Source organism: Mesoplodon bidens (genome assembly GCF_964165515.1).
Source record: "Mesoplodon bidens genome assembly, chromosome: 10".
Classification (NCBI taxonomy): Eukaryota; Metazoa; Chordata; class Mammalia; order Artiodactyla; family Ziphiidae; genus Mesoplodon; species Mesoplodon bidens.
This window is the reverse complement of record NC_138172.1, coordinates 75,929,937-75,942,076: the sequence shown is the minus strand read 5'-3', so window position 1 is coordinate 75,942,076 and position 12,140 is coordinate 75,929,937. Positions and strand designations below refer to the sequence as shown.

The window sequence follows — 12,140 nt, the reverse complement described above, 5'->3', positions numbered from 1 at the left end:
GCTCAGCAGCCGTGGCGCACAGGCCCAGTTGCTCCACGGCATGTGGGATCCTCCCGGACCAGGGCTCAAACCTGTGTCCCCTGCATTGGCAGGCGGATTCTTAAGCACTGCGCCACCAGGGAAACCCTACATAATTGTTCTTGATGGCAAGATTTTATATATATATATATGTATATGTATATATATATATATATATATATATATATATATATATATATACATATACATATATATATATATCCAGGAAAGCAATGCCCAATTATTGGGCTCTAGAAGTGGCCTTGTTATAGAAAATTCTTTTTTGTAGATGAAGTCAGATTTTACTGGTATGGCTATTTTATGAGCTATTAAACTGATAACATTTAAGGAGGACTAAAGTTGATAGTGAATAGGTTGGGTTTTTTTAATAACAACAATTATAAATATGAAACTATACCCTGGTAGAGGTGGCATGAAACATCGCTCTCCATTCAGGAAGCTTTTGGCTGAAAAATTATAGGCACCAGAAATAACCACTCGGAAAATAAGATGTGAAGAACCCAAAATAACAGAATTATTTGTATATTAAGATACATCTGTTTGTTAGATGATTATGAATTCCCATAGACACAACCTAACGTTTTTGATAAAAGTGCCTTTGTTAGTGTATGCTCCTGTACGGTTCAGACACATTTTTATGATACATTTTTATGCGTGGCCATCAATTAGGAAGAGTCTAGACATCTTGTTTTCAAATTTGGGAGAACTGTTTTCTCATTGGATAACAGCTTCGCATGCTACCATGAAATATGTCAGGTTCCCACACAGACTGTAGTTGTCTGCTTTCTTAGTGAGCAGCTTTTCTCTCGCCCCATTAAGAAATACATTCCCAGCAGATAATATTTTGTGCTAGAAGACTAAAGAAAATCACTGGACAGCTACAGTTTGAAGATGAAGCTTCACGTTTCCTCACTGGAGGAGGATTCATCTTTCTTTTTATGCCAAAGAAAAGCAGACACCCACAGGGATGCTGCGATTCTGCTTTGGGAGAAATAGAATTCTCAGGATTGTAACAAAGGAAGAATAGCACAAAGGAGTATATGTCCTGATGTACACTGTCAGCTGGAAGGATGGTGATTCTGCTCCAAAGGCAGATGGAGATAAGACTTGGGAAGGAAAAGAAATCACCCCTCCCACATATAATTAGGAAAACCAGTTCTCTGCATCCTCTGTCTTTTTCCTGACGGGTATGTTTGTTCAACTTTTCTCACCGGGCAGGGAAATCAGTTCCCCTGATGGGCAGGGAAGAATAAAGGTCATGAGTAATTCACATATTTTGTTAGGAAGAAATCATTTTCCATTTAATTGATTAATCAGCTATAGTTTTGAATTCCTGGTAATGTGGTTAGTGCCATGTTAGACACTGGTGAAGAGAGGAAGGAAAAAAATGAACATCTCCTGAGTGCCATCACCTAGTGCGGGAACGGGCAGGCTGAGAACCAGTCTTCACTTCCTTCTCTGTTAACTACCAGCACCAACGCCTGGGAATAGAAAGAGAGCTTGAAGTTCAGGTGGGGGTGGGGAGGGGCAACAGTAACTCTGTAGATAAATATTACACTTTACTTCATTGATTGCAGGTGCCTTAGGAATTCAGAGGGAAATAACAGCTGGATTAATCAAGAATCTCCGTCAGTGATTTTTGGGGGGTAGCAGTACTCTCCTAAACCCTGGTGGGAAGGCCTGCTGCCTTAAACCCCACATTGTGTGGAGAACCTCCTATCACAAACACTGCTCAGGCCCCCTTCTCCATACCATGCCCTTAATCAAAAGGCAAGCGCTAATGGATGAGTAGACAAATGTGGTCTATGCATACAGTGGACTATCCTTCAGCCATGTAAAGGAATGAAGTGCTGATCCATGCTACCACATGGATGAACCTTGGAAACATGCTAAGTGAAATAAACCAGACACAAAAGGACATATATTATATGGTTTCATTTATGTGAGATATCTAGAAAAGGCAAATTCATAGAGACAGAAAGTAGATTAGAAGTTTCCAGGGGTGGAGGAGAGGGAGAATTATTGTTTAATGGGTACAGAGCTTTTGTTTGGAGTGATGAAAAATTTGGGGAAATAGTGGTGATAGTTGTACAATGCTGTAAATATAATTAATGCCACTGAATTGTGCCCTTAAACCTGGTTAAAAAGGCAATTTTTTTGTCATATATATTTTTCACTCTCCCCGCCCCCAAAAGCGGCAGCTGCTGCTGAATGCCATGAAGGTCTGTGGATCGTGCTGCTGCCAGAGTCTTGGGGGGATATTGCCTAAGTCAGAGTAAGAGGAGGATTTGAGCTGCAGAAGCTTTTAATAAGAGAAAAGGCAAATTAACTCATCAAATCCTTCTTCTCTTCATGTTCTAGTTCAAGATTCAGTATATACTCATAAATTAAAACAGTATCCACAATGGTTGCGTGTGTTGGCTGAAAAACAGTATGACTCATATTACTCTTAAATTCGTTGTTATATTTGTAGGTCTAGATAATAAGTGCATGAAGTTTAGTAGTCATTCTTTATATTGGCAACTAGATGGGCATTAAACATTCAAATTGCAAATATATTTATCTTAATAACAATATATAATGATTCCATTAAATTTTCAAAAAATTAAAATAGAAATCTTTATTTTATTTAAATAATTTAAAAACATATCAAGGGCAAGGCCATCATAATGGTATTAACACAGCTAGTAAAGGAAAAAGGTATACATGACAGAATTTTGGAAAAATGCCCATAGTATTTTTTTACGCTTTGCGCAATGCATAGTCTTTTGAATTTGTTACTGGAAGTTGTGGTCACAACTCTGCAAATAACAGTGACATTCTTTGGAACAATTTGAAGGTTACTTATGATATTTTCTGGATCTACCCAAAGAAAGAACATCTTGATGAAATAGATATCAAATTTGACCTTGCAATCACCGTCAAACACATGGTGGGAATGCTGACTAAAAACAGTTAAAGTGATTCTATTTAATGATCAAATGATAATGAGAAGATACAAGATGAACCAAAAAGAGAATGACAGAAGTTTCTCAAATCAAGAATAAACCAAGGTCTTTGGAGGAAAAGAAATCAATTTTAAATTGTGCTATCCACAAGTTACTTGGTATGAACTATTGATTATTGTGAATAATGGTAGCAAAAGCTTACCAAAAAATTATATCAAAAATTTGGCTAATTCACTTATAAAAGAAGTCAACTTTTTTTTTAATTTAAAAGAAAATAGTTTTCTAAATCAAAGGTAAATTCAAACAAGGAAATGAAAATATTTGCCTAATTATGAAGAAGAATTTTCACAAACAAATAATCTTACAACTAATTTCTGTAGAAAATATTTTCTGTTTATTATAGATCAAGGTATATTATTCTAAGAAAATCATTTCAATGAATCTCTTATCACTTTATTTGTTTTGTTGTTATTTCTGGAAATGTTACTTAAATTCTATGGGGTGAGTAAGGGGATAGGCATCGTTTGAAAAAGTTTATCATTTAATTTTAATTTGGAGAACAATATTAATTTTGAAGTATAAACTATATGAAATAAACAGTTGTCTCCAGCAGAATATGTGGTGGAGAAGCTTTGGAAGATAACCAGACTGGGAAAGGGGGAGAGGCACGTCAGAATAAGAAGCTAATGCGAAAGGTTGGGAAACAGGGGAGGTGGGAATTCAGTGAGGCCTTCACATCCCTAGGATTCAGAGTCTGAAGGTAAAGAGGCAGGAAGGAGAAGGAAGAGGCAGGGAGATTCTGCACACGGGGGAGAGATGAACCATGGCTCCAGGCACTCAGAAGACAGGGAGGAAACAGGCCCAACTGCAGCAAAGGATCTGAGGTCACAGTGGAGGCAAGTGTAGCCTGTGGCCCAGAAATCCCAGTAGCAGTTTTCTTTTTCCTCTAAAACATTTTAAGACCTCTGGTATGTATTGCCCAAATGCATTCTAAAAGGGCTATGCCAGTTTACTCTCCCACCAGCAATTTGTGAGAGTTCAAATTTCGCTGTGTTCATGCCAGTATTATTATAAGTTTTAAACTTCATTAAAAGTTTAATAATTTGATAGTCTGCCAACATTTCTAAAATGTAGCGTGACACTAAAACTAAAACCATCCCTGTTTGTAAAATGTTCCTTGGAGAATCACAGTGCTCACTGCCTTTGGTATGGGGGAAAGAACCCTCGCTCCCCAGCCATGAGGACAAGTCCACGAGCCTCTCTCTCCATCTGTAATGTAAGTCATAATATAGGTCCTGCTGAGTCCCAGAGTGGTTAAGAAGATTAAAGGACATGATAAAGGTGAATATTCATAAATAGTAAAATGCTAGATAAATGTAAATTTTAAGATAATTGGTATATATTATATTAGCATAGCATATGGTAAAACTTAACCTGAGTACCTACTTTATAAGATTGTGTGAGACATAAAGATACATCACTTCTGAAAGTCCAGCGGCTGGTGCGCGGAGCGGTTCAGCATCCCCGGAGCGGTTCGGCCCAGCCATTAGCCTAGGCGCTCAGGCCCGGTGCACGCGTGTGTGAGCGCGCCTGCGCCCCAGGGCCGCTGCAAGGGGAGGAGAGCCGCTGCCTCAGGAGGACCCCTTTCCCCCCAGAAATTACTCAATGCTGAGACCTTCCAAAGTGACATTAGAGACATTGGAAGCACCATGGATGGTTTTTATGATCAACAAGTCCCTTTTATGGTCCCAGGGAAATCTCGGTCAGAGGAGAGTAGAGGGCGGCCTGTGATTGACAGAAAGAGGAAGTTTTTGGACACAGATCTGGCTCATGATTCTGAAGAGTTGTTTCAGGATCTCAGTCAACTTCAAGAGGCTTGGTTAGCTGAAGCACAAGTTCCTGATGACGAACAGTTTGTCCCAGATTTTCAGTCTGATAACTTGGTGCTTCATGCCCCACCTCCAACCAAGATCAAACGGGAGCTGCACAGCCCCTCCTCTGAGCTGTCGTCCTGTAGCCATGAACAGGCTCTCGGTGCTAATTATGGAGAAAAGTGCCTCTACAACTATTGTGCCTATGATAGGAAGCCTCCCTCTGGGTTCAAGCCATTAACCCCTCCTACCACCCCCCTGTCGCCTACCCATCAGAATTCCCTATTTCCCCCGCCTCAGGCAACTCTTCCCACCTCGGCACATGGCCCTGCAGCTGGCCCAGTACCAGGTGTGGGCCCCACCCCCAGCCCTCATTCACTTCCAGAACCTGGACCACAGCAGCAAACCTTTGCGGTCCCCCGGCCGCCACATCAGCCCCTGCAGATGCCAAAGATGATGCCTGAAAACCAGTATCCATCAGAACAGAGATTTCAGAGACAGCTGTCTGAACCCTGCCACCTCTTCCCTCCTCAGTCAGGAGTTCCTGGAGATAATCGCCCCAATTACCACCAGCAAATGTCAGAACCTATCGTCCCTGCACCTCCCCCACCCCCTCAGGGATTCAAACAAGAATACCATGACCCACTCTATGAACATGGGGTCCCAGGCATGCCGGGCCCCCCAGCACATGGATTCCAGTCACCAATGGGAATCAAGCAGGAGCCCCGGGATTACTGCGTTGATTCAGAAGTGCCTAACTGCCAGTCGTCCTACATGAGAGGGGGCTACTTCTCCAGTAGCCATGGAAGTTTTTCATATGAGAAGGATCCCCGGTTGTACTTTGACGACACCTGTGTTGTTCCTGAGAGACTGGAAGGCAAAGTCAAACAAGAGCCCACCATGTATCGGGAGGGGCCCCCTTACCAGAGGCGAGGTTCCCTTCAGCTGTGGCAGTTCCTGGTTACCCTTCTTGACGACCCAGCCAATGCCCACTTCATTGCCTGGACAGGCCGAGGCATGGAGTTCAAGCTGATAGAACCAGAGGAGGTCGCTCGGCGTTGGGGCATTCAGAAGAACCGGCCAGCCATGAACTACGACAAGCTCAGCCGATCTCTACGCTATTCCTATGAAAAGGGCATCATGCAGAAGGTGGCCGGGGAACGATACGTCTACAAGTTTGTCTGCGACCCCGATGCCCTTTTCTCCATGGCCTTCCCCAACAACCAACGTCCGTTCCTGAAAGCGGAGTCTGAGTGCCACCTCGGCGAGGAGGACACCCTGCCACTGGCCCACTTTGAAGACAACCCTGCTCACCTCCTGGATGTGGACCGCTGCAGCAGCCTCCCCTATGCCGAAGGCTTTGCTTTACTAAGTTTCCGAGCGGCTGAGCGGCCAAACCCTAGAGATAGCAGTTCCCATTCAGGCAAACGAGGGCAGTGGTTTTGTTTGTGTTTCTGGCTGTTCCCAAAGCTTGCCCTTTGAGTATTATCTGGAGAACCCAAGCTGTCTCTGGATCGGCACCCTTAAAGACAGATACCTTGGCGGGGGAGTGGGAACAGGGAGGGGCAGAAAACCACCAAAAGGCTGGTGCCTCAGCTCTGAACCTGACAAGGTTTCTGGGAAAGCAATTGAAATGGAGCCTCCTTCCCATGGACAATATATGCAAAGCAATACCTTGTTCAGGTTAGTACCCACAAACCAGGACAGAGTGTGTGACAATCTGCATTGATCATGGACTACTAAATGCCTTTACGTAGAAGGGCTCTGATTTGCACAATTTATTGAAAAAGATGTCACAAACCCATAGAAGAGGAGGTAGGCAAAGTTGGGGAGGCTCAAACCATGAAGGGTTACAAATATATCTTAAAACTCAGAGAGCTCTTCCAGCTTAATCTGAAATGTTTCCTCTTGGTCTGGAAAGAAGGGGGAAAAGAATGAACGGCTGTTACCCACTCCATGGTTCTCAAATAATAAGCCATTGCTACCCTTGGGAACCTTCTGGCCATGTGGTCACCAAGTAGAGCAAGCCCCCTTTCTCTTCCCAGTCACATGGCTGTGTGTGTGGATGGCTTTAATTTTAGAAGAAGGGTGATTAACACGTTTGACAGTATTTTGTTTTGCTTTGATTCGGGGGATTGTTTTGGTGGTTGTTTTGGAAAAACAGTTTATAAACTGATTTTTGTAGTTTTGGTATTTAAAGCAAAAAAACCAAACCTTTTGGTAACTGTGCACTGCGCCCTTTAAACAGGGCAGTGCCAACTTATGAAGACGCTGCAGCTTGAAAGGGGCTTTGCTGGGGGCATCCCCTTAGCCGAGTACAAGCCCTCTTTTATTGCCTGCTTTGTGCTTTCTGCACCAGACAGCCTGATGGAACATTTGCACCTGAGTTGTACATTTTTGAGGTGTGCAGGGCAGCCTGGACACACCGTTTAGATTCTATGTGTATAGTCCCCCATGTTCCCTCACATGCCCTCTCTGGAAAGCATATGTACATAATACATGTCATGTCCATTTGAAACCTGGTCACCTGGTGGAAACCCTAGGTAGGGATTCTTCCCTGGGCCTGACTGATGACAATTTCCATTTCAGTTTGTTTTGTTTTCCTTTTTCTTTAAATTTTGGACTCTAAACCCTGCATATGATTCCATAGGGTTTGAGACTTATGTGCGACACTGACAGGTAAAGCAGTACTAGCATCTTAGTTTCCTGCCACTTTTAAAAAGGTTTTCTCTGATTGCTGTATTATATTGGGAAAGTTTTAAATAACCCAGCTAAAGCTATATTAAAGTTAAGCTCAAAGTAGTGGAAAAAGAATTAGAAAGTGGTAGCACCTTGCTGCCTGCTGATAGGATTCTGTGCTTCCCCTGACACCTAGCACACAAAGAATGATTATGCTACTCTTCATATGCGAAGGACAGTGCTTTGAGTTGTTTATTGATGGAACTGCTCTGCAGTCTCAAACAGTCCCCCTGGTGACCAGGAGCACATTTGTGAAGAGGGTCACAGAGATAAGGGGTGCATTTTACAGCTATGGAAATACAAGATTTTCCTCTCTTGGAAGCTAATTAGCCCACAAAGGTGTTGAACCTGTAGCTTGGGCCTTAATTAGCATTGTATTCTAATCAAAGGACTTTCCAAACCAGTATTTATAGCTTTCTAACCTACACATAGTCTATACATAGATGCATATTTTACCCCCAGCTGGCTAGAGGTTAATTTGTTGTAAATGCTGTATAGGATTTGTTTTTTCCTTTCTTTACTTATCCGGGTTTGGGTTTTGTTGGGATTTTTGTGTTTTGTTTTTTTTTTTTTTTTTGATGGATTTATGCTGTCTTAGCAAGTACTGAAAAGCATCCTCTGTAGCCTGAGCTCCCCTCCCCTGCCGTAGCCACGTGGCCTGTGCTGTCACGGGACACAGGACGGCAGCATCTCCGTTGCATTCCCATCGGACTCATGCACCTCCCTGATGGTTTTGTTTCTTTGTTCTTCTTTTTGCTTCTTTCCAGAGTGTGGAAAGTCTACAGTGCAGAAAGGCTTTAACCTGCCAGTTGATTTGAAATACTTTCCCCTGCGCAGGGCCGTTTGCATCCTGCCAAGCTGCGTTATATTCTGTACTGTGTACAATAAAGAAGTTTGCTTTCAGTTTAACAAAAAAAAAAAAAAAAAAAGATACATCACTTCTGACCCCAATTTTTAAAATCCAAGTTTGAAGTGGGGGATGGACTAAATAGGCAATCCTAAAGTTCATATAGAAAATCAAATATGTAAGAATAGCCAGGATAATTCTCAAAAAATATAATCGGGGGAGGGAGTATTAATTAGCCAGGCCAAATATTAAAACATAGTACAAAGCTATAGTAATTCAAAGTTTGATGTTGGTGCATATATAGATTAATTGAGAAGCCTGGAAAGACCAAAAATATACCCAAATATGGATGGTGAATTTAACACATGATAAAGACAGAAAAATCATCTCCAAAAATATGTTTGTAACTGAACCAAAACAACCACCAAAAAAACCTAAGATATAAAGCAACAGAAAGGTATATTCTGTTATTTATATTAAGAGGGGTAATTGAGGAGAATATCTGTCTATACGAATATGTCTTTGTCTATACACATATGCTTGTTTATGCAAAGAATTATCTGGAAGGTAAAAGTGGTTGTCGATGAGTGAGTTCAGAGGGAAGCCTACTATTTAAGGTTACTCTTTGCTATAGTTTGAAATTTTTAAACCAGTTTCAAGTATTACCTATTTTTAAATATTTTAAAGAAAATAGTAGCTCAGAGTAAGGCAGAGCCAGTGGGAAATTTTACAAAGGAAATATCTTGATGATTTTTTAACTTTTTCTCAGGTATTTTAGTGTACTGGTATTTAATGTAACAGGAGTTGTATAAACCTACCTTTCTGCAATTCTTTGCATAGTCCCGCGCACAGAGTTGGCTTGTAGTGAAGAGTTTCTGGAGTGTGAAGGTAACTTTCCTTTACTATGGAATGGGTCTAATTTAAGAAGCAGGGTTGCAGAGTTGGCAGTCCTCTTAAATACTTTCCCCATAGTACCAGTGTGAAATATCAAACTTTTGGCAGCCAGGCGAGTTCCATGAATTCATGTGTAGCATTTCTTTTCTGTTTAGAATTGAGATCCAGTGCCCAGTGCTTAGTTTTTAAATTATCTTTCTGAAAACCTTGCTACATTTTTGCACTGGTTGAAATGAAGCCCTTTGAACACATGGGAGGTTGTTAAAATTTCTTCCTTTGGGAAGTCACTTCTGACTGGATTTCTGCGGAGGGAGTTGTTTCTTGCTGCTCTTTCAAATTCTCCTTGTTTTTGGTCCTTCCTCACTCCCCTACAGTCAGAGCCACGACATCACAACTTATCTTCAAAAAGTAAACTCAGCATTTTCTCTTTTTTAAAACTTAGCATTGGAGAAAATACAGATAAACATATATTAGCAGTAATTGTATCAAATCAGGAATTTTGCAAGCCCATGAAGTCAGCATCTCAGAAAATGGAGACAGCCATGTTGTATATATGATCATCTTGAAAAATATCACTTCCCAAAATAATAATGCCTATAACAACCAGATATAAATCAGGATGTAATGATGTAACTGCTGACTTTTTGGCCAACTGTGATCATTAATAGTAGTAGGGTGTGTAATAACTAAAGGAATGATGGTGGTTTATGGGTGATAAGAGAATCACAGTAAGCTGTTGCATGCTCTCAAGGTTGGCAACGGTATTCATTATCTACTGTATCATATCTGTAATATCTGTAACAACCCCAGAACTTAGTGTCTTAAAACAACAGTAATCATTTAATATCGCATAATTATTGTGGGCTAGGAATTTGGGAGCAGCATGGCTGAGCAGTTCTGGCTTGTGGTTTCCCATGAGATTGCAGTCAGGTGTCAGCCAGGTGCTCGCTGAGGCCAGACCGTCCACTTCTAAGATGACTCACTTACATGGCTAACGTGGTTAGTGCTGCCCATTGGCTGAGACCTCAGTTCTCCATGAGACTAATTAAGTGTCCTCATTGCATAGCAGCTGGCTTATTCAAGAGCTGGCAACCCAAGGGAGCATGGTGGGAATCACAGGGCTTTCTGCGACCTAGTCCAAAGGTCACATACTGTTACTTTCACCAACCCTGATTCAGTGTGGGAGGGAGCTACACAAGGGCAGGAATGCCAGGGGGCAAGAATTACCCAGCGCTGTCTTGGAAGCTGGCTACCACAGCAACCCAAGCAGGATATAGTCTTTAGGAAAAGAGCAATTTGGGCTCAGTTTAAAAAACAACAACAACAAAAAAAAATGCGACACAAAGTCAGAAGCTTCTTCTCATCTCCAGAAGTACAAGGGCTGAAGATTAGGCCATATTACATCCAATAACTGGTGATTTTAAAGGAGGACATTCCTATTGAGTAAAGGACCACAGCCAAGAACTGCTGAATGGGTTCAGTTTTCCCCCCACTAAATCTTAAGTGAACATTTTTCTATCATTAGATTTCTGTAGGATGACTAATGGACTGTAGGGTAATTCAGCCATTGTTTTTAAAAATCCATCTTGGCAAAGAAAGCTGACATTCTGCTGAAAGAGTTGAGGCTAACCCCCACTCTTTGAAAAGTACTGAAGGGCCTGTGTGTCTTCTCCACAGAGAAAAGGCTCCGTTCTCCATGACTAGCCCAAACCCCACACTACCTAATCTGCCTGGCCTTCAGTTTCTCCTGTTTCGTAGGACCTTGGGCTGAGTCAACACAACTGGGATTTGGAATCTTGACGCCAGAAAGTCTGCATTTTTTAAACCTCAGGCTCAGCCATTCTCTGATTTTAAAGCTAATAACATTTTAAGTTCTATATTCTAAGGTAGATTTAGCATTAAATGAGATAGTGTACATAAGATGCTTTGGCACAGTGACCTAAAGAGAATCAGGTTGCGATAAATGAGGTGGTGTCAGAGTCATCTTAGTTGTGTCATCATTATCACTATCATACACTTGACCTTGACCTTCTGTCCAGCTGTACTACATGCAGACTTCGAGGTATCCTGAGTTTTCTAACCTGTTTTTTAAAAAGTAGAAGACAACTCTTCGGACTTTTCTACCCTAGAGAAATGTAAGTGAAAGACTGTTATGAAAATTACTTAGAGAAGAGCAAAATAGGAAAGAGGTGCTTTTAAAAGTCCACTAGAATAAGATCTAGGAAGGTTCAGTGGTTTCAGTTAAGCTCTTTTGTGAACCTTAGATGCCTCATATTTACAGTTAGAGTTTAAGACTAGATGATCATAAAGATCCCTTTCATCCCTCATCATCTGATTGATTTTGTATTTGATCTCACAGCAACCCTATGGAATAAGAGTTATCTTTGGGCAGATTACTCCATGACTCAGTTTCCTCATGTAGAAAATGTGACTAATAATAGTACCTTCTCATGGGCTTGTTAAGGATTAAGTGAGTTAAAATGTATAAAGCCCTTAGAACAGTGCCTGGAATGTAGTAAGAACTCCATAAGTCTTAGCAGTGGTGCTGCTGCTGATGTTATGATGATTTTGCAGGTGAGGAAGCTGAGATTCATGAAAGTTAATTTTTTCTGAGCTCACAGAGTAGTAGAGCTGGAACTTGAATTCAAGTCTTTTTTTTTTTTTTTTTTTTTTGCGGTACGCAGACCTCTCACTGTTGTGACCTCTCCCGTTGCGGAGCGCAGGCTCAGCGGCCATGATTCATGGGCCTAGCCGCTCCGCGGCACGTGGGATCTTCCCAGACCGGGGCACGAACCCATGTCC

General features: G+C 41.6%; 2 protein-coding genes across 9 annotated transcripts in view; both read left to right on the top strand.

Moving 5' to 3' along the window:
• The window catches only part of SUPT3H (SPT3 homolog, SAGA and STAGA complex component), a 441,549-nt gene that overhangs the window by 371,182 nt on the left and 58,227 nt on the right, over positions 1-12,140 (top strand). The window lies entirely within an intron of this gene.
• Positions 4,478-6,786, top strand: LOC308624236 (ETS translocation variant 5-like). The gene has a single exon (XM_081247325.1). The coding sequence runs from the start codon at positions 4,697-4,699 to the stop codon at positions 6,338-6,340; it is 1,644 nt and encodes a 547-aa protein (XP_081103451.1). The 5' UTR covers positions 4,478-4,696; the 3' UTR covers positions 6,341-6,786.